At 48.5% G+C, this 22,324-nt stretch overlaps 1 protein-coding gene across 3 annotated transcripts in view; it reads left to right on the top strand.

Moving 5' to 3' along the window:
• The window catches only part of LOC135031779 (uncharacterized), a 935,328-nt gene that overhangs the window by 495,802 nt on the left and 417,202 nt on the right, over positions 1-22,324 (top strand). For all 3 annotated transcript variants that reach the window (XM_063954034.1, XM_063954035.1, XM_063954033.1), the window contains exons 19-20: positions 7,878-7,965; positions 8,247-8,397. In XM_063954034.1, the coding sequence (XP_063810104.1) occupies positions 7,878-7,965; positions 8,247-8,397 (239 nt within the window). The remainder of the gene's footprint in view (positions 1-7,877; positions 7,966-8,246; positions 8,398-22,324) is intronic.

Raw genomic sequence — 22,324 nt, 5'->3', positions numbered from 1 at the left:
TAACTTACCCTTATTTGGGTGGAAAATTGGTTTCATTTTAACACAACGTATGTTTCAGTTCATTAATTAATTCATCAATAACTTAGCTTTGTACTTTAACATTGAGCTTTCCATGGGTTTAATAATGTGTGAAAAGTGCCTTAAATGCAGATAGGTGTGAAAGGATTAAGCCCTCATCTTTCCTGATAAGATTAGTACAGTATATTTTATGATCTGCTGTTGTACCCAAAGCTCTGTTCACAGAGAATTCTCCCGGACTCTGTTTCTAACATCAGCTCAGAGCTAGTATCATTAGAAGAAGAAGAGTCCATCAGGCAAGATAGTTTTGGGGCCCCTTTTAACAAATATTTTACTACAGTACAACAAACATCTAAGTTCTAAGCATGGACGGACTATAGTGGATGCAAGTAGTGCCATTGCTATGGGGCCCAGAGGCTTAGGGGGGCCTGGACCCAGGTTATAAAGTTGCATACCAATTTCCCAGATTTGCCTGCTAAACAATTGGGTCTGATCCATTGCCCATCCAGAATCGAGTGACATTTTTTTAGTGAGAGGAGTGTGTAGTGGATGTTAGAATGGAAATGAGGCATAATTTGAACTGGAGGCCACTGTAATGTGGCACAATATGAACTGGAGGGCACTGTAATGTGGCATAATCTAGGGTGACCAGACTATCCCTTTAACCTGGGACACTCATGAATTACACAGGTGCTGTGGCTGCTTAAAACCAGGTGAAATGCAGGCTTGTAGTTAGCCAGCCACAGAACCTGTGTAATTCATGGGTGTCCCAGGTTAAAGGGATAGTCTGGTCACCCTACATAATCTGATCTGCTCATTGTACGTAATGTGGAGGGCACTATAATGTTACATAATAAGAACTGGGGTACATTAATGTGGCACAACATGAAATGGAGGTACTATAGTGTGACATAATATGAACTGGGGCACTGTAACATGGCATAATTTGACCTGGAGGGCACTCTAACAGGATACAGTATGAACAGGGTACACAGTAATGTGGCATAATATAAACTGGGGACCATGTATGTCATAATGTTAGTTGGGGAAACTAGGGAACTACGATGGTTCATAAAATAAACTATAATGTCTGGTGCGGATTGTGGATCCAGACTGGGTATAGGAGAATCCTGGAGAGGTGGTGGAACTCATTTTTTGGCTACCCCCGGCCCCCACCCCCCGTTTAGGTGGAGCCAGTGCTAGGGTTTTTGGAACCCCCCTGCAAACTGTAAATGTGTGCCCTACCTCCCATACTTTATAAAGGGGTGTGGTCTCACAAGGAAGGGACATGGTCACGCAATAGTACCCCCAACTCAAATTATGCCACACTAGCATAATTTTATTCCCATAACACTGCATGTAGTGCCCCTTATTCACATTACAACACGCAGTAATGACCATTACTCAAGTTACATCACTCAGTAGTGCTCTTTATTCACGTTATGCTGTATAGTGGTACTGCTTTTAAACGCTATGCCACACAGTAGTGCCCCTTTTACACCATTCCCACAGTAGTAGTGCTCCTTACACATAGGGGGTAATTCCAAGTTGATTGCAGCAGGATTTTTGTTAGCAATTGGGCAAAACCATGTGCACTGCAGGGGAGGCAGATATAACATGTGCAGAGAGAGTTAGATTTGGGTGTGGTGTGATCAATCTGCAATCTAATTTGCAGTGTAAAAATAAAGTAGCCAGTATTTACCCTGCACAGAAATAAAATAACCCACCCAAATCTAGCTCTTTCTGCACATGTTATATTTGCCTCCCCTGCAGTGCACATGGTTTTGCCCAATTGCTATCAAAAATCCTGCTGCGATCAACTTGGAATTACCCACATAATGCCCACAGTATTAGTGCCGCTTATGCACATAAAGCCCACAGTAGTAGTGACCCTTACACATAATGCCAATAGAAGTACCACTTGTACTCATAATGCCCACAGAAGTGCCCCTTATACTTCCCACAGTAGTGTCCTTTATACACATCTCTGCTTCTGTCACCCCAGCAGCTACATGCCATGTATTCCGCCAGCAGCTTCCCCTGCCTCTCTGTGTCCCTTCAGCCCCCTCTTACCTTGTCTTCAGCATGCAAAGGGCCTGTTCCTTTTAGTAGCCCTTCACTTCAGTGGCAGTGATGGCATGACATGGCATACGCGGTGCCAGGAAAGGAAACTGCTGGGACCTGAGATGGGAACGAATGCCGTCTGAGAGACACAGGGTGCATGAGTACCAGGAGGGATGAGCCACAGGTGGAGGAGAACCATGGAGCTGCCAGGACCTGAGGAAGGGGGAAGTGGCTGCAGCTAATCAGTGACACTAGCGCCATCTGCGTCATCTATTGACGTGGGCGTCGGGGTGGAATTTTCTATTGGCATTACTGTGCAAGGCAGTGGTGGTACTAGTTCCACCTACAATTACAGGTGCAGTTCCACCTCGTGTTCCCCCACTTTAACCCCTGATTATATTCCATCAAAATACTTAATAAAATACAAAGTCTCAGTTGCATATATTTGCAAATATTTGGTAATCTAATAATACATGAATATATGTGACCCGATATGATTACTCTCACTGTTTAGAGCTAGTACTAGAGTAAGTTCATGTAACTGCCCTGACAGTGGCTGCTGGCTTAGTATGAATTTGCAGATGTAGATGTGCAGTATTTGGCTTAGACATCTGCATGTTATCTGTATCTCCCTTTCAAGCACCTGTCCCAGAGTCTACAGTGCATGCGCAGATCTCTGGGGAAAATGGCGCAGCTGCCATTTTCCCATTGATTTTGCTACTGAGCATGCGTGAAACACCAGGAGAATAGCACCACAACATTTTCATAGTGATTTCTGCAGCGCTGCTGCAGCACCGCGGGACTCCGGAGCGTATGTATTAAAAACAATGGATGCAGAGTGTGCTGTGTGGCCCTTCTGGACCCTGGGGGCCTGTGTGCATCGCACACACTGCACCCATTATAAATATGCCAGTGTCCCCCTGGTGCCTAACCATCTTTCTCTAACGTCCTAGTGGATGCTGGGGACTCCGTAAGGACCATGGGGAATAGACGGGCTCCGCAGGAGACTGGGCACTCTAAGAAAGATTTAGTACTACTGGTGTGCACTGGCTCCTCCCTCTATGCCCCTCCTCCAGACCTCCGTTAGAATCTGTGCCCGGCCAGAGCTGGGTGCTTTTAGTGGGCTCTCCTGAGCTTGCTAATAAGAAAGTATTTTAGTTAGGTTTTTTATTTTCATAAATTTCCCTCCTCTCATGAGGAAAAAGAGCGGGAATCTCCAGACAAGAGACTGCAGCTTCCCACAAAAAATTCTCAGGCAGTATCCTTTCCCCACTAGGGCCAGGATGTGTTGGGAATCTTCCCCTAGGGTGTCCTGTTTGCACAGAAGGTAGCACTAGCTATTCTCAGGGATCCTGCAGATAGCGTGCACATTCTAGTATACTACTCAGACCGGCGATTGTGTCGGCATGGGTTTATAGCGCTGTGGCAGCGTGGACAGGTACCTTATCAGCAGAGATTGAGACCCTAGTATGCATATAGATATATATATATGTATATATAGAGATATATATATATTAAAGATGCTGTCTTAAGTGATAGATATATATATATATATAAAACATGCCCAAAGAGACATGAGTATACTGGGTCCTAGAGTCAAAGCTATGTCGATTTCTGCTTGACGTGTCCTGTAGAATATGCAATGGACAGATGATGCCGACTTAAGAGGCATGTGTAAGGCTGAGGATTGTGTGGAGAAGGGTTCTCGGACCTGGTCTACACAGCTATAGCTGGTAATTCTGATATTTTGCCTTATATTCCTGCACAGCCTAGGAAAGTACGACATTATCAAATGCAGCCTTTCGAATAAAGAAACAAGAAAGTCCGAGGTGCGTCCTTTCTTGCCAGAGGCGGGGGCACAGGAAAGAAGCTGCACAACACAGCTAGTTCCCAGGAACAGAAGTCCTCCCCGGCCTCTACAAAAATCCACCGCAAGGCGGAGATAGGCCCGGTGGGGGCACGCCTTCGTCAGTTCAGCCACAAGTGGGTTCACTCCCTGTTAGATCCCTGGGCAATAGATATTGTGTCTCAGGGATACAAGCTGGACTTTGAGAAGATGCCCCCTCACCGACGGCCCTGCCGGCTTCCCCCCACGAGAGGGACACAGTGTTAACTGCAATTCACAAATTATATCTTCAACAGGTGGTGGTCAAGGTTCCCCTCCTTCAACAAGGAGGGGGTTATTATTCGACCATGTTGTAGTCCCGAAACCAGACGGTTCGGTCGGACCCATATTGAATTTAAAATCCCTGAACATATACCTGAAAGGGTTCAAGTTCAAGATGGAATCGCTAAGAGCGGTTATTGCAAGCCTGAAAGGGGGAGATTTTATGGTGACTCGGGACATAAAGGATGCATACCTTCATGTCCCCATTTATCCTTCTCATCAGGCGTACCTCAGAATTGCGGTACGGGATGGTCATTACCAATTTCAGACGTTGCCGTTTGGTCTCTCCACGGCCTTGAGAATATTCACCAAGGTAATGGCGGAAATGATGGTGCTCCTGCGGAAGCAAGGTGTCACTATTATCACGTACTTGGACGATCTCCTCATAAAAGCGAGATCAAGAGAGCAGTTGCTGAATAGCGTATCACTTTCTCTAGAAGTGAAACGGCAACACGGCTGGATTCTATATATTCCAAAGTCGCAGTTGGTTCTTACAGCTCATCTGCCTCTCCTAGGCATGATCCTAGACACAGACCAGAAAAGGGTTTATCTCCCGATAGAGAGAGCTCAGAAGCTCGTGACACTGGTCAGGAATCTATTAAAACCAAAACAGGTGTCAGTGCATCACTGCACTCGAGTCCTGGGAAGGAGGGTGGCATCATTCGAGGCCATTCCCTTCGGCAGGTTCCATAGGAGGACCTTCCAATGGGACTTACTGGACAAGTGGTCCGGATCACATCTTCGGATGCATCGGTTAATCACCCTATCCCCCAGAGCCAGGGTGTCTCTCCTGTGGTGACTGCAGAGTGCTCACCTTCTCGAAGGTCGCAGATTCGGCATTCAGGACTGGGTCCTGGTGACCACGGATGCAAGCCTCCGAGGGTGGGGGGCAGTCACACAGGGAAGAAATTTCCAAGGGCTGTGGTCAAGGCAGGAGACTTGCCTTCACATCAATATCCTGAAACTAAGGGCCATATACAACGCCCTAAGTTAAGCGGAGACCCTGCTTCGCGACCAACCGGTTCTGATCCAGTCAGACCGCAGTGGTTCATGTAAACCGCCAAGGCGGCACAAGGAGCAGGGTGGCGATGGTAGAAGCCACCAGAATTCTTCGCTGGGCGGAGAATCACGTAAGCGCACTGTCAGCAGTGTTCATTCCGGGAGTGGACAACTGGGAAGCAGACTTCCTCAGCAGGCACGACCTCCACCCGGGAGAGTGGGGACTTCATCAGGAAGTCTTCATGCAGATTGCAAATCGATGGGAACTGCCACAGGTGGACATGATGGCGTACCGCCTCAACAAAAAGCTAAAAAGGTATAGCGCCAGGTCAAGGGACCCTCAGGCGATAGCTGTGGACGCACTAGTAACACCGTGGGTGTTCCAGCCGGTCTATGTGTTTCCTCCTCTTCCTCTCATACCAAAGGTGCTGAGAATTGTAAGAAAAAGAGGAGTGAGAACAATACTCATTGTTCCGGATTGGCCAAGAAGGACTTGGTACCCGGAACTGCAAGAAATGCTCACAGAGGACCCATGGCCTCTGCCTCTCAGACAGGACCTGTTGCAGCAAGGGCCCTGTCTGTTTCAAGACTTACCGCGGCTGCGTTTGACGGCATGGCGGTTGAACGCCGGATCCTAGCGGAAAAAAGCATTCCGGATGAAGTTATTCCTACGCTGATAAAGGCTAGGAAGGACGTGACAGCAAAGCATTATCACCGTATATGGCGAAAATATGTTGCTTGGTGTGAGGCCAGGAAGGCCCCTACAGAGGAATTCCAGCTGGGTCGATTCCTGCACTTCCTACAGTCAGGAGTGACTATGGGCCTAAAATTAGGGTCCATAAAGGTCCAGATTTCGGCCCTATCCATTTTCTTTCAAAAAGAACTGGCTTCACTGCCTGCGGTTCAGACGTTTGTTAAGGGAGTGCTGCATATTCAGCCCCCTTTTGTGCCACCGGTGGCACCTTGGGATCTTAACGTGGTGTTGGGTTTCCTGAAATCCCACTGGTTTGAGCCACTTAAGACTGTGGAGCTAAAGTATCTCACGTGGAAAGTGGTCATGCTGCTGGCCTTAGCTTCGGCTAGGCGTGTGTCAGAATTGGCGGCTTTGTCATGTAAAAGCCCCTATCTGGTTTTCCATATGGACAGGGCAGAATTGCGGACTCGTCCGCAATTTCTGCCAAAGGTGGTGTCATATTTTCATTTGAACCAACCTATTGTGGTGCCTGCGGCTACTTGTGACTTGGAGGATTCCAAGCTGTTTGACGTAGTCCGGGCTTTGAAGATTTAGGTAACCAGAACGGCTGGAGTCAGGAAGACTGACTCGCTGTTTATCCTGTATGCATCCAACAAGCTGGGTGCTCCTGCTTCAAAGCAAACTATTGCTCGCTGGATCTGTAACACGATTCAGCAGGCTCATTCTGCGGCTGGATTGCCGCATCCAAAATCAGTGAAAGCCCATTCCACAAGGAAGGTGGGCTCTTCTTGGGCGGCTGCCCGAGGGGTCTCGGCATTACAGCTTTGCCGAGCTGCTACTTGGTCGGGTTCAAACACCTTTGCAAAATTCTACAAGTTTGATACCCTGGCTGAGGAGGACCTTGTATTTGCCCCATGGTCCTTACGGAGTCCCCAGCATCCACTAGGACATTAGAGAAAATAAGATTTTACTCACCGGTAAATCTATTTCTCGTAGTCCGTAGTGGATGCTGGGCGCCCGTCCCAAGTGCGGACTTTCTGCAATACGTGTATATAGTTATTGCTTAATAAAGGGTTATGTTATGTTGGCATCCATTGGTTGATGCTCTTTTGTTTGTTCATACTGTTAACTGGGTAAGTTTATCACAAGTTATACGGTGTCATTGGTGTGGCTGGTATGAGTCTTACCCTGGGTTCCAAAATCCTTTCCTTGTAATGTCAGCTTTTCCGGGCACAGTTTCCTTAACTGAGGTCTGGAGGAGGGGCATAGAGGGAGGAGCCAGTGCACACCAGTAGTACTAAATCTTTCTTAGAGTGCCCAGTCTCCTGCGGAGCCCGTCTATTCCCCATGGTCCTTACGGAGTCCCCAGCATCCACTACGGACTACGAGAAATAGATTTACCGGTGAGTAAAATCTTATTTTTTCCGCAGACTAACCCTCTGCCAAGTGCCCAACCCTCACTGTCCCCTCCAGCAGCCTAACCGTAACTGTCCCCCTGGTGCCTAACCCTAACCCGAACCAAAAAAATCATGAAAAACCATGTCAAACTTTTTTGTGTCAACTATTTGCATATTGATCTTTCGACCCCGTCGACCTAAGTACATACCAACCATTTAACTGTCAACCTTTTGACCCTGTTGACCTTTGGACTATCGACCATCTGGGGTCGATCTATTGACTATTCATTTACTGTCTATTTTCCATCCGAATACCATTTATTACTTATGTGAGCATCTGAAATGCACATAAATGACAAAAATACAAATACTTATGTTTGCATATTTGCAATATATTTACAATATGTTATTAAATGTACAAGTGTATAAACATCTGTACAGACCATATTACTGGGTTTTACGCTGTTACAGGGGTACACAACATCAAACTTCTGTGTACTGTATGTGTCAAATGTATTCACTTAATAATGTTTCCTAGGATCACATGATTCAAGTATTGAGCTAACAGTGTATGACCCAACAAAGGAATATCAGCACAGAATAAGCAATGTAACTGTAGAAAAGAGGTAAGAAATTACTTTTTGTCATATTTGTTACCTCAGACAAAACAAACTTGTTTGTGAAGCTGTGCAAAAATAAGAAATACAAATTGTCACATTAGAGTTCTAAATTTACTTTCTTTGTTATCTAATCAGCATTATCAAATAAAAAGAAGTTATAGTAGCAATGCATTAGTAATTATATTAAATACCTTTATTCTACTTTTTTTTTTTTTACTAAACAAGATGTATTTGTTAGATACCTAGTAAAATCCAATTTATAGTGACTTACCTATTTTTATGCTTAGGAATGTAACAGAAATGACCCCATCATCAATACCACCCTGGGTGCAGCATAATGAATTCACTTCATTGCCACATCCCTCAACTTTGCAGGAGCCCTTTGATTTATACATTGATACTTTGCATTATATACCTGACTGTGCCACTATTACTAAGGTGAGTACATATATGAAAACTGAGAAAGTGGAAACCCATAGCAAAAAATGTACTAAAATTTATTTTTGAAATGGTATGTGTGGTAGCACAGTGGTTAGCATTACTGCATCACAGCAACTAAGGTGATGACGTTAATTCAACCAAGTCCATATCTGTGTTGAGTTTGTATGTGCTCTAAATGTTTGTGTGGGTTTTCTCCGGTACTCTGATTTCCTCCCATACTCTGAAAACATGTTGGTAGGATATATTGGTTCTTGACAAAAAAAGGAACCCTAGTGTATGTGTGTCTATGGGCTATATGCAATTGCGGTAGAATTGCTGAAAATGTCGAAAAACGGGGCATTTTCGACAAAAAAAAAATTTGACAATGCAATACAGTACTTTTCGACAAAAAACCTGACTTTTCAGATTCGACTTTTTGAAATTCGACAGTTCGCAAATTCGACATGTCTGCAATGGTAAAAATGCGCCATTTCGACAAAAGTATATTCAATTGAAAAATGTCGATTCGACAACAGTGCTTTTCGACAGTAAATTCGTCTATTTCATTCCGCCTCACTTTGCTGGCGGAATCTAATAAAAAAAATTTAAAACATGTTTTTTTTTGTGTGTTTTTTTTATTGCTAATAGCATATCTATTTATATTAGAAGGGATTAGGTACTTGGTTTGTCTATTAGGAGACACAACTATTATTTATATATTTTTTAAAATAATATATTTTTTTAACTGACTAAAATTGAGAGAGCATGGTTTCAGTGGGAAGGGGTGGGAATGGGTTAAAATTCTGACAAAAAAATGCGTGGGGTCCCCCCTCCTAAGCATAACCAGCCTCGGGCTCTTTGAGCTGGTCCTGGTTGTAAAAATCCGGGGGGAAAATGGACAGGGGATCCCCCGTATTTTTAGAACCAGCACCGGGCTCTGCGTCCGGTCCTGGTGCAAAAATACGGGGGACAAAAAGCGTAGTGGTCCCCCGTATTTTTTGAACCAGCACCGGGCTCCACTAGCTGGGGAGATAATGCCACAGCCGGGGGACACTTTTATACCGGTCCCTGCGGCCGTGGCACTAAATACCCAACTAGTCACCCCTGGCCGGTGTATCCTGGAGGAGTGGGGACCCCTTAAATCAAGGGTTCCCCCCCTCTAGCCACCCAAGGGCCAGGGGTGAAGCCCGAGGCTGTCCCCCCCCATCCAAGGGCTGAGGATAGGGGGCTGATAGCCATGTGTAAAAATGAAAGAATATTGGTTTTTGCAGAAGAACTACAAGTCCCAGCAAGCCTCCCCTGCAAGCTGGTACTTGGAGAACCACAAGTACCAACATGCGGGGGGGGAAACGGGCCCGCTGGTACCTGTAGTTCTTCTGCAAAAAAACCCAAATAAAAACCGGACACGCACACCGTGAAAGTACAACTTTATTACACACATGCCGACACACACATACTTACTTATGTTCACACGCCGACCTCTGTCCACTTCTCCATGTAGAATCCGGGGTACCTGAAAATAAAATTATACTCACCAAAATCCAGTGTGTCCTGTCCTGTTTTTGTAATCCACGTACTTGGCAAAAAAACAAACCGCATACCCGATCCACACGGACTGAAAGGGGTCCCATGTTTACACATGGGACCCCTTTCCCCGAATGCTGAGACCCCCCGTGACTCCTGTCACAGAGGGTCCCTTCAGGCAATCAGGGAGCGCCACGTCGTGGCACTCTCCTGATTGCCTATGCGCGTCTGAGCTGTCATCTGTATTTTTTGTACCAGGACCGGATGCAGAGCCCGGTGCTGGTTCTAAAAATACGGGGGATCCCCTGTCCATTTCCCCCCCGTATTTTTACAACCAGGACCGGCTCAAAGAGCCCGAGGCTGGTTATGCTTAGGAGGGGGGACCCCACGCATTTTTTTTTCCAGAATTTTAACCCATTCCCACCCCTTTTCACTGAAAACCATGCTCTCTCAATTTTAGTCAGTTAAAAAAAAAAATATTATTTTAAAAAAATATATAAATAATAGTTGTGTCTCCTAATAGACAAACCAAGTACCTAATCCCTTCTAATATAATGTAAACATGGGACCCCTTTCAGTCCGTGTGGATCGGGTAAATGCGGTTTGTTTTTTTGCCAAGTACGTGGATTACAAAAAAAGAACAGGACACTGGATTTAGGTGAGTATAATGTTATTTACAGGTACCCCGGATTCTACTTGGAGACGTGTGGACAGAGTCGGCATGTCAACATAGGTAAGTATGTGTGTCGGCATGTATGTAATAAAGTTTTACTTTCAAGGTGTCTGTGTCCTGTTTTTATTTGGGTATTTTTTTTGCAGAAGAACTACAGGTACCAGCGGGCCCGTTTCCCCCCGCATGCTGGTACTTGTGGTTCTCCAAGTACCAGCTTGCGGGGGAGGCTTGCTGGGACTTGTAGTTCTTCTGCAAAAAAACAATATTCTTTCATTTTTACACATGGTTATCAGCCCCCCATCCGCAGCCCTTGGATGGGGGGGACAGCCTCGGGCTTCACCCCTGGCCCTTGGGTGGCTAGAGGGGGGGAACCCTTGATTTAAGGGGTCCCCACTCCTCCAGGATACACCGGCCAGGGGTGACTAGTTGGGTATTTAGTGCCACGGCCGCAGGGACCGGTATAAAAGTGTCCCCCGGCTGTGGCATTATCTCCCCAGCTAGTGGAGCCCGGTGCTGGTTCAAAAAATACGGGGGACCCCCTACGCTTTTTGTCCCCTGTATTTTTTGCACCAGGACCGGACGCAAAAAATACGGGGGATCCCCTGTCCATTTCCCCCCCCATATTTTTACAACCAGGACCGGCTCAAAGAGCCCGAGGCTGGTTATGCTTAGGAGGGGGGACCCCACGCAATTTTCTTTCGGGTTTTTTAACGATTTTTGTGCCGTCCGAAAAGTCGAATCCAGGACGCACTTATCCGTCAATTTGTTCGTTTTTCGACAGCAGGACTGTCGAATCCGTTTTTTATTGAATATGTCGAATTCCGGCACCCACCGGACGGAATTCGACGGTCAAATTGTGTCGAATTTAAAAACGGGCGAAAAAATGCTGCAATTCGCCCGGAATTGCATATACCCCATATTCTTTATACATTGCTGCATAGTATAAATGACAATTAATATAGAAATATGTGAAAATTACTTGTTGTTGCCCCAGAAACGGTTCTGACAATGCAGTTATGCCAGTGGCTCTTTACTACTGATATTGCATGTTATTTCAAGCACTTAAAAGACTTTTCCACACACAAACACACTTTTCTGCTGCAGGGTACACTGGGCTCCACAGGGAATGACATTGGGGTGTAGAGTAGGATCTTGATCCGAGGCACCAACAGGCTCAAAGCTTTGACTGTTCCCAGAATGCCTAGCGCCGCCTCCTCTATTACCCCGCCTCCGTGCACAGGAGCTCAGTTTTGTAGTTGGTGCCATGCAGTAAGCAGACATACCACAGGTGGGCTGCTCCTGCAGCCCTGAGAAGAAGCTTTTAAAGAAAAATGAAGACTTCAAGGGCTGCAGCAGAGACACTGACTGTGTTAGATGTCAGTCAGACATCTCCTGCTGCAGCTCCATCACCTCCCCCAGCGGCGCTGTACACTCCCGCGCCCTGGTTGCCGGGTACCTACAGCGGAGGCTCTGGTTTTCTTCCAATTAGTCACACACACGACCGCTGTTCTCTTGGATCGCGTGGCCGCACTCAGGGAGGATGTAAGAGGGTCCCCCCAACGGGACCCACTGTAAATCGCGTTCCTGCGCGGCCGGTGGGAGGCGTTCCGTGCGTGCTGGCGTGGACACTGTGGTAGTACAGGGACCCCACTAGACCACCAGGGCAAGGGCACAGGTCGGTTTTCTCTCATAAACCGTTTATTTAAGCCCACAGTACCTGGTGATAAAGTCCAGCAGGGGGATAAGGCTTTGACCTGTAGCCCGTCCCCCAGCCCCAGGGCGCCATTTAGAGTAAATGTTCCCACCCTGGAGCTGCATCTCTCTCCCTCACTCCCTGTCAGCGTTTGGGCACCATTATAGCAAGCAGAGATGATCCTGGGACTGTGTGGGCAAATCCTCCTCTGTAAAGCCGCCTGCATGTCACCGCTGTGCATTTTACAGGACACCTAAGTATTCTACATGTCTGCTGACAGTGTTAGTTAAGAAAGAGTGCATTTAGTCAGGGTTATGTAGTACAAGTACCCTGTGATATACACCCAGTCTTTATTGTGCACAGGGCCGTCTTTTTGTATGGGCTCAGTGGGCTCTTTCCCAAGGGCTCCAGGAGTATAAGGGCCCTAGGCTGATAGCTGAGGATCCCCTCTTTTCAGGGGTACCAGTTTTTTTTTAAATCGGCCCTGGGGAAGCGGAGATATACAACTTGAAAGCAGTGGTCCCCATCCAAGCCTTTTAATTGCTCTTCCCAGCCAGGTATCTTGGGTTCTGTCTGAGTTAGATTTTTTTCAAAAGCTGTGACTCTCCCCTTTTGGTGGACACTGGCAGCTTGTCTCTACTATGCCCAGAACCAGACATATCAGCCTTCCAGCAGCTGGTCCCTGCTCCAGCTCCACATGCCAAATATGCAGTTTTAGATTTTCGTTGGTGAATTGCTCTGGCTCCTGAACTCTGATCCCCAAGTGCCCAGTATCTCCTGAAAGGTGGGACTATCTAGTTTTTTTTTATCCCATTCAAAGCTAAGAAATATATTTTAAGGAACTTGAGATATCTGCAGTCAAGCAAGCTGCTCTCCCACCGGAAAATGATAAATCTTAAGCCCACTTCACTATCCACCCCTCCCCTACGTATTAAACACCCCCTACCACACTGGAAGTCATGTACTAGGGCTTCTTCATTCAGCCCAATGCCCCCTCTATAGTTTAGCCCCATTTGTGCAGTAAAGGAGTAATTAGAAGAAATTACCGCTCCAGGTCCTACATGCTGAGCGGAAAATAGAACACCCCCTACCGCCCGCGGTACATCAAAGCTGCCGCTGATAGCACCCCCCACCCCTACCGCTGGAGGATGGGTAGGGGGCCCAGTGCATTGCTGTGCCCAGGGGCCTACACTGTTGTTAAGATGGCCCTGACTGTGCATTGTTATATCTATTGAGTGTATAGCTATGCATAGTACTACTCTGTATTGCTAGTCCAGTGAAGTTTTATTGCATGTCATAATTTCTGCATTGTACAATGTGACTATGTGTGTGTGCATATAGCTGCTGTGTGATCTCCATTTTGTGTATCTCACTCAGATTGCTATCCCTATATTCTATAACCTGAGGGGGCTAAGTGCGTCAGGTTTATCATTTAATATAGGTATTTCACAAGATATACTCAGTGTGTATTTTTCTCTGTGATTTTTAGTCACCATATACCTCTTGAATCCCCTGTTTGTGCTGATACACTGCACAGGGGGTTGTTGTCAGGTATTGTGCTGCTGATATTGTACTGTGTTGCCTTGCATTGAGCTTCGGATATGTCAGCTACAAAGGGCAATGGTGCTGGGGCTAATCCCACATTGCGTGGTGGTGACGCTGCAGACACATTTGAGGAAAACATAGCAGCTGAGGGTTCAGGTTCTGGGGAATCCTTACCCCCAAGTGGACATGTAGCAACGGGGGTTCAAAATGACCCACCTTGGGCTACCTTCTCCACGCTTTTAAATATGCTGGTAACTAGACTAACGCCCCCTATGGTACCACAGCTTAGGGTCCCCGCGGTCAACCCGCCATGGGCAGATCAGATCCGCTCAGTAACAGCAATTGAACCAATCACTGACTACCCAGAAGTCTAACCCTCGCCCGCCTAAGACTAAGGGGTCCTCTAAGCAGGCCATTACTTCCTCACAATCCACCAACGTCCCAGACACCTCGTCTGATGAGGATGACGTTTATACTGACCCCACAGATTCTGATCCCGATGCTTCTGATGGGAAAGCTGTTTCACAGGTGGATGTCCCTGACTTGTTGGAGGCTATCAGGCTTAGTCAAATTACTGATGACCCGGAGCCTGATGCTGCCCCTAAGAAACCGGACAGGTTTAAACATCAGAAAGTGGTTAAACAAGTTTTACCTCATTCTGACCATTTAGTTGACATACGTCAGAAGTCCTGGGAAAATAAATTCACGCCTCACAAGAAGATGCTGGCTCGCTACCCCCTCGCAGCGGAGCTAAGTAAAAATTGGGAAACACCCCTGCCAGTGGATTCGCAGGTGGCGCGGCTGGTGGTATCCTCGGCTCTGCCTGTAACTACCGTCACGTCTCTGAAAGAACCAACGGATAAGCGTGTGGAAGGTTGTTTAAAGGCACTTTACACCCTAACTGGTGCTGTGCATAGACCCACCATTGCAGCGACATGGGCTGCAGAGGCTGTTGAAGCGTGGGCTCAGGAGCTGGAGGCAAAGTTGCCTTCCAACGCTTCTGATCATGCTAGACAATGTCTGTCATATATTGTCACAGCGTCTCATTACATAAAGGAGGCGGCTTCTGATGCCGGTATTCTGGCGGCCAAGGCTTCTACTACATCCATTTTGGCTCACCGGATTCTTTGGTTACGGTCCTGGTCTGTGGATCTGGACTGTAAGAAAACCCTGGAGGTACTCCCTTTTAAGGGAGACATTCTTTTCGGAGAAGACCTCAACAAGATAGTTGCTGACTTAGCTTCTGCTAAAACAGCATGTCTACCTAGTACCGCTCCTTCGGTGCCGAAGGCTAAAGTACTCCATTTCGCTCCTTTCGTCCTTCAGGGAAAGCAAAAGGTCAGGCGTACCCGAAACAGGTTCGCACTTCCAAACCCAATAAGCCCAAACCCAAACGGGCCTGGGCTGCCCGTCAGCCTGCTTCCAAAACTGACAAGCCTGCCGCATGATGGAGCGGGCCTCCCTCTGGGATATCCCAGGGTGGGGGGCTGACTTCTAGGGTTTACCCAGGAATGGTTGAAGACCACTTCCGATGCCTGGGTACAGGAAGTCGTCACTCGAGGTTTCGCCGTATCCTTCAAGAATCGTCCCCCTCATCGATTTTGACGTCCCTTCAGATCAGGTGAAGGCAAAAACTCTTCATTCGGTGGTACAGTCCCTCCTGGACACAGGAGTGGTAGTACAGATGTCTCTGGCTCAGAGAGGCAAGGGGTACTATTCACCGCTGTTCCTAGTCCCGAAACCGAATGGGTCCTTCGCTCTATTGTTCTGGCCTTGGAAACTGGGGATTATATGGTCTCCCTGGACATACAGGATGCTTACCTGCAAATTCCCATTGCAGTGTCGCATCAGCAGTACCTGAGATTTGCGGTTGGCAACCTCCATTACCAATTTCGGGCGTTACCTTTTGGTTTCACCACGGCTCCGCGAGTCTTCCCCAAGGTCATGGCGGTAATGGCGGCTGTACTCCGCTGTCAAGGGGTCAGGATCCTACCGTACCTGGACGACTTGTTGATCCTGGCAAATTCCCCAGAAATTCTACTACGCCATCTGGATCTGACTATCCAGTTTCTGCAAGCCCACGGGTGGCTCATCAACTGGAAGAAATCTTTCCTGGTCCCTGCTCAGAGCATGGTGCACCTGGGGGCTTTATTGGACACTCACAACCAGCGGTTGTTCTTGTCTCAGGAGAAAGTCCTGAAGCTTCAGGACAGGATTCAATGCTTCCTATCTCGCCCGCAAGTGTCGATACATTCAGCAATGCAAGTGCTAGGTCTCATGGTGTCGGCTTTCGACATGGTGGAGTACGCTCAATTCCATTCCCGCCCTCTGCAGAAGCTGATTCTTGCCAAGTGGGACGGCCTGCATCACCAGATCAGGTCTCAAATGATCTCCTTGTCTCCGGAGGTCCGTCTGTCACTGAGCTGGTGGCTTCAGGACCAACGATTGAGCAGGGGTCATCCCTTCTGGATCTCCAACTGGGTCCTTCTGACGACGGATGCCAGTCTGAGAGGTTGGGGCGCGGTGTTGGAGCAACACTCCCTTCAGGGTCGGTGGACCAAGGAGGAGTCTCTCCTCCCGATAAATATTCTGGAACTGCGGGCGGTCTTCAATGCTCTGAACTAGGCCCAGCATTTAATACAGAACAGACCTGTTCAAGTACAGTCGGGCAACGCCACCACGGTGGCGTACATCAATCATCAAGGTGGCACTCGAAGCTGCATGGCAATGAGGGAAGTATCACGGATTCTTCAGTGGGTGGAACGCCTTCAGTGGGTGGAACGCCATCTGCCAGCCATATCGGCAGTGTTCATTCTGGGGATCCTAAACTGGGAAGCGGGCTTTCTCAGTCATCAGGACATACACGCCAGAGAGTGGAGCCTTCATCCACAGGTGTTTCAACTCCTCGTAGACAGGTGGGGCCTTCCAGATGTGGACCTGATGGCGTGTCGACACAATCACAAGGTTACGGTCTTCGAAGCAAGGACAAGGGATCCTCAAGCAGCGTTCGTGGATGCACTGGCAATTCCATGGAACTTTCGGCTGCCATACGTGTTCCCTCCGGTGTCACTCCTGCCCAGAGTAATAAGGAAGTTCAAGCAAGAAGGAGGAATCTTACTTCTGATCACGCCCGCGTGGCCTAGACGGCATTGGTTCTCAGATCTTCAGGGTCTCTCGATAGAGCGTCCTCTTCTACTTCTACAGTGCCCTGATCTCCTCGTTCAGGGCCCCTGTGTATATCAGGATTTAGCCCGGTTGGCTGACGGCGTGGCTCTTGAAGCTTCCGTCTTGAGGGCCAAAGGATTTTCTGAGGCGGTCATTCAAACCATGTTGAAGGCCCGGAAACCGGCTTCTTCTCGGATTTACCATAGGGTCTGGAATTCTTACTTTGCTTGGTGCGCATCTAACAATCATGACGCTTACAAGTTTAGTACGGCCAAACTTTTGGCCTTTCTACAACAATGCCTGGACGTGGGCCTTCGTCTGGCCTCCATCAAGGTTCATATTTCTGCCTTGTCTGCTTGGTTCCAGAGAAAAATTACGACTTTACCTGATGTTCATACGTTCACTCAGGGTGTGTTGCGGATTCAACCTCCCTATATCTCGCCTGTGGGCCCTTGGGACCTGTTGGTGGTTTTGGAGGCATTGCAAGGGTCTCCGTTTGAGCCTCTTGAATCTGCAGACCTTAAGTGGCTTTCTCTTAAGGTATTGTTTCTGCTGGCTATTGCCTCTGCTAGAAGGGTGTCGGATCTGGGTGCCTTGTCTTGTAGGTCACCATATCTGATTTTTCACCATGATCGGGCCGTTCTTAGAACATGTCCCGGATATTTACCTAAGGTGGTGTCTTCTTTCCATCTTAATCAGGAGATTGTGGTTCCGGCCTTTGCATCTCCTGAATTGTCTTCCAAAGAACGGTCTTTGGATGTGGTACGGGCTCTCCATATCTACGTGAAGAGAACTGCCTCCATCAGAAAGTCGGATTCTCTCTTTGTTCTGTTTGGTTTTCACAAACGTGGCTGGCCTGCTCACAAGCAGACCCTGGCCAGATGGATTAGAATGGTGATTGCACATGCTTATGTACAGGCTGGCCTTCCAGCTCCTGCTAGCATAAAGGCCCATTCTACTCGGTTGGTTGGACCTTCTTGGGCGGCCCGCCGTGGTGCAACCCTTGAACAATTGTACAAGGCGGCTACGTGATCCTCAGTGCACATGTTCATAAGGGTCTATTCCTTCGATACTTCCGCCTCCCAGGATGCTTCCTTTGGACGCCGGGTTCTTGTGCCCGCTACAGTGCGTCCCCTCCCATAAGGAACTGCTTTAGGACATCCCCAATGTCATTCCCTGTGGAGCCCAGTGTACCGCGCAGCAGAAAACGAGATTTATGGTAAGAACGTACCATTGTTAAATCTCTTTCTGCGAGGTACACTGGGCTCCACAGGGCACCCACCCTGATGCACTTAGCTTCCTTGGGTTGGTATGGCATTAGCCGCTGACACTTTCTCCTGTCGTGAGAATGTGGTGTATGTGGCTACTAACAGTTGTTGTCTCTTTTGCCTGCTACTGCATTAGACTGGTTAACAAAAACTGGGCTCCTGTGCACGGAGGTAGGGTTATAGAGGAGGCGGCGCTAGGCATTCTGGGAACAGTCAAAGCTTTGAGCCTGTTGGTGGTTCATAGCGGTTTTTACAATCTTTTGCTTTGGGGCCTACAAAATATCTACTTATGCTCTTGGTCCTGCTCATTGTAATGTGAGAAAACATGAACTGCAGGGCATAATAATGTTACATAATATGAACTGGGGACACTGTAAAGTGTCACAATATGAAGTGGAGGCACTATAGTGTGGCATAACGTGATCTGGGACACTATAATGTTGCAGAATATGAACTGGGGACACTATGTTATAATGTGAATTGGTGGCACTGGTGCATAATGTGCATCTGTACGATATGACATAGGTGAACTAGGGAACTAGTAATGTTCATAAAATAAGCTGGGGCACTACTGTGGGGCATAACTAAGGCACTACTATGGTTCGGAAACTGAACTAGTGCACTATGTTGGGGCATAATATTGACAACTGCTGCAGACAGATGTCTCTCTAGAAGCATTGGGACAGGGGCCCCTTCAAAATGTTGCTATGGGGCCACAAAGTTCTGGCTATGCCATTGTTGACGCTTATCACAGCGATACACATAGGTTTGGTAGGGAATGCCGGCGATTGGAATACCGGCTGTCAGAATCCTGTCTGTAGCATCCCGACGTTTAGAATCCTGAGGGGGGAAGGTAAATTACCTTCCCCACATGGACCCCTAACCCTCCCTCACTGCAGCCTAATCCTAACCCCCCCTAAGCCTAACCCTCCGTGGTGGCACCTGAACCTAACCCCCCCTCCCTTCCTGCAGCCTAAACCTACCCCTCCGAGGATGGGTACTCTAATGCCCCCTACCTGCAGCCTAAACTAACCCCCCCAACCCCGCCCTCCTTTCCTGGTCTGCAACCTAACCCTAATTTTTTCGGGATCCCGGTGCTGGGCAGGTGATCCTATTTGGGATCTTGGCGTCGGTATTTTGAGTGCTGGGATCCCGATCGCCAGGATCTTGACCAGATCCCATACAGATTGCAACTGCCAGCAAATGGTTACAATATAGTAGTATGACTAGGGAGGCCAATCCTGAGCCGTTTTTTCAATCCCGGGGTTCGAGATTGAAAAACAATCAATCCCGGGATTCCCGGGATCCCGGGATTGCAGTAGGGATCAGTGGAGGGCAGTGAAGAAGGGTGTAGGGAGCAGGGAGGCTGTAGGAAGCAGCGCTGGAGGGTTGGTGTAGGTAACGGTGCGGGAGGGAGGCTGTAGAGAGCACTGCAATGAGGGAGGGTGGGTGTAAATAATACTTAATATTAGACGGGCGGCAGCCATGGACACGCTGAACGCAACAGTATTTCAAATGTAGCGCCGGCCGCCAGCCAATCAGAGCTGGTGGACTGGCAGCCAATCAGGAAAACGGCGGCAGCAGTGGCTCCGGATTGGCTGCCGTTACTGCGGTCCGCCAGCTCTGATTGGCTGGCAGCCGGCGGTACATTTGAAATGCCACCACATTCAGCGTGTGTCAATGGCTGCCGCCCGTGTAATAGTAAGTAGTATTTCTCCTTCATCCGCTAGAGGACACTGGAGCGCAGTTACAATGGGGAAATAGTAGGCAGTAACTGGGAGCTGGCACTGTAAAACTCAAACACTGTGGCTAGCTCCTCCCCTACTATGTCCCTCCTCCAAGCCAGTCTTTGTTTTGTGCCCAAGGGAGCTGGTCACTCTTGGGTTTTCTCTTAAGAATTTTTTTTTCTTTTCTTTCTTCACAGACTGGCAGCTCAGCCTCTGCCAGTTTGCACCGCGGGAGGCTGCCGGCGGGGTCCCATCGCAGCTGCGTGCGGCTCGGGATGGGCCCCGGCTGAAGGAGACACTGAGCTCTCCGGAGCTGGCCGCACACCGCTGTGTGCGGCGCGTGTCGGGGCCACTCCGTCGGCAGAAGATTCCGGCAGCATGGCAGCGGTAAGTATAGTGGCCGGACACCGCTGCGTGCGGCGCGTGTCGGGGCCACTCCATCAGTCAGACCAGCAGCGGTGAGTATGAAAGTGCTTATACTATTAAATAGACCCATATTCAGGTCTGGGGAAGCTCACTGCTTAATTTACTTTTTATGCAGACAGGGCTTCTCTCCGTTCCCCGCGCTGGTTTTAGGCTCACCGGCTCCCCTGCTCCCCGCTCGCCTCCCGCTGCTCACTTTCTTTTAAAAGCCTCCTCCCTCCCTTTCTGCTTGTTGCTGTGTGTGTGGGGAGTGTGACATTTGCTGCCATGGCTGGGAAAGGTTCAAAGGCAGCACAGAAAGTTTTACAATGCCAGAAGTGTTCTGTAAAATTCTCCCAGGGCAAAGCTGATAATTCCCTATTATGTGAGGATTGTGTGCTCAGCCCTCATTAGAGACCCAGAGCACCCCTGTATGTACAAAACAGCTTACAGAGGTTATGTCCCTGTTAACTGGGGAACTGAAGGCTTCTCGGGAAGATAGAGAGGCGGCCCGGTTCCGACAGCTTGTCCCGGTACCGGAGCCAGAACCAGCATGGGGTGTTTCCCTGGCAAAATCAGTTGAAGGGCTCGCTAGGGCTGTAATCCCTTCCCAAGCCCCGTCCTTTAGTCCTCTCCCACAGGCTTCTAAAAAGAGATTGCTAGCCTCTGTGTTACAGGAATCTGATGATGATATGCCTCAATTAGATGAGGCGGTGGTAGATATACAGGATACTGATGACGATCAGGTGTATGAAGACTCTGAACCAGAAGCTCAGGGTATAGAGGCTCTTATTACTGCTATTCGCTCAGTATTACAGGTGGAGGAGATGGAGCAGGACGCCTTACGCCCCTTCAAGGTTTGGCACCAACCAATGCTTGCCGGTGACTTATCCAGTTTCGGAGGAGCTAGAAGCGCTCATAACGGCAGCCTGGAAACATCCAGACGCGAAGTTTCAGGTATCAAGAAAAATTTTGTCTTCCTATCCTTTTCCCGCAGATAGCAGGATGCGTTATGAGACCTCTCCGATTGTGGATCCTTCGGTGTCTCATCTGTCCAAGAAGACTGTTCTGCCGGTTCCTGGAGCGACTTCGCTCCAGGCGTCGAATAGGAAATTGGAATCCCTCTTGAAGACTATTTACTCGGTGGCGGGGGTATTACATCGCCTGGCGCAGGTAGGTTGTTGGGTCAACAAGGCAATGGAAGCTTGGGCGGAGCAATTGTCCTCTGGCATTCGGGACGATTTGCCGGCGGATCAACTGATACAGTTGGCAGAACACATTCGTGAATCAGCCCTTTATCTTTGCGAGGCTTCCAAGGACATCTGTATTCTCGGAGCTAGAATTTCCGCTTTAGCAATTTCGGCCCGCAGAGCTCTCTGGCTGCGGCAGTGGCAGGCGGATACGGAGTCCAAAAGGGCAGCAGAAGCGTTGCCCTTTACGGGAGAGGTCTTGTTTGGTAAGGGTCTGGATGCATGGATTTCTCAGGCCACCGGAGGTAAGTCGACTTATCTTCCTTCTGCTGCTCCAGCCCCTCGCAGGCCATATAGGGTCCCTCCTTTCGATCCTTTCGTGCCCCTTCCATGTTTCGAGGCCAGGCCATGGGAGGAGCTTCCGCCTCCCATGGCCATAGGGGTAGAGGCAGAGGTTCCACAGCCTCAACCCAGTCAGAAGTTAAGTCCTCCACCACTACCACCGCATGATGGGCTTCCCTCCCACCTGGGAGACCACAGGGTGGGAGCTCGTCTGTGGGACTTCAGGGAGGTCTGGGTACAGTCCTGTCCAGATGCTTGGGTCAGGTATCTCATCACTTGCGGTTACAAGCTCGATTTTCAGGCCTGACTGAACTTGAAGGATCTCAAACCGTATTTGAGGGTATTCAAGTTCAAGATGGAGTCCCTCCAGTCTGTTATTGCGGTGTTGGAGCAAAACGAGTTGACCTGCGGTTGAC

Source organism: Pseudophryne corroboree, chromosome 2, assembly GCF_028390025.1.
Source record: "Pseudophryne corroboree isolate aPseCor3 chromosome 2, aPseCor3.hap2, whole genome shotgun sequence".
Lineage (NCBI taxonomy): Eukaryota > Metazoa > Chordata > Amphibia > Anura > Myobatrachidae > Pseudophryne > Pseudophryne corroboree.
Note: the sequence above shows the minus strand (reverse complement) of the source record. Positions and strands in the feature narration are given on the sequence as shown.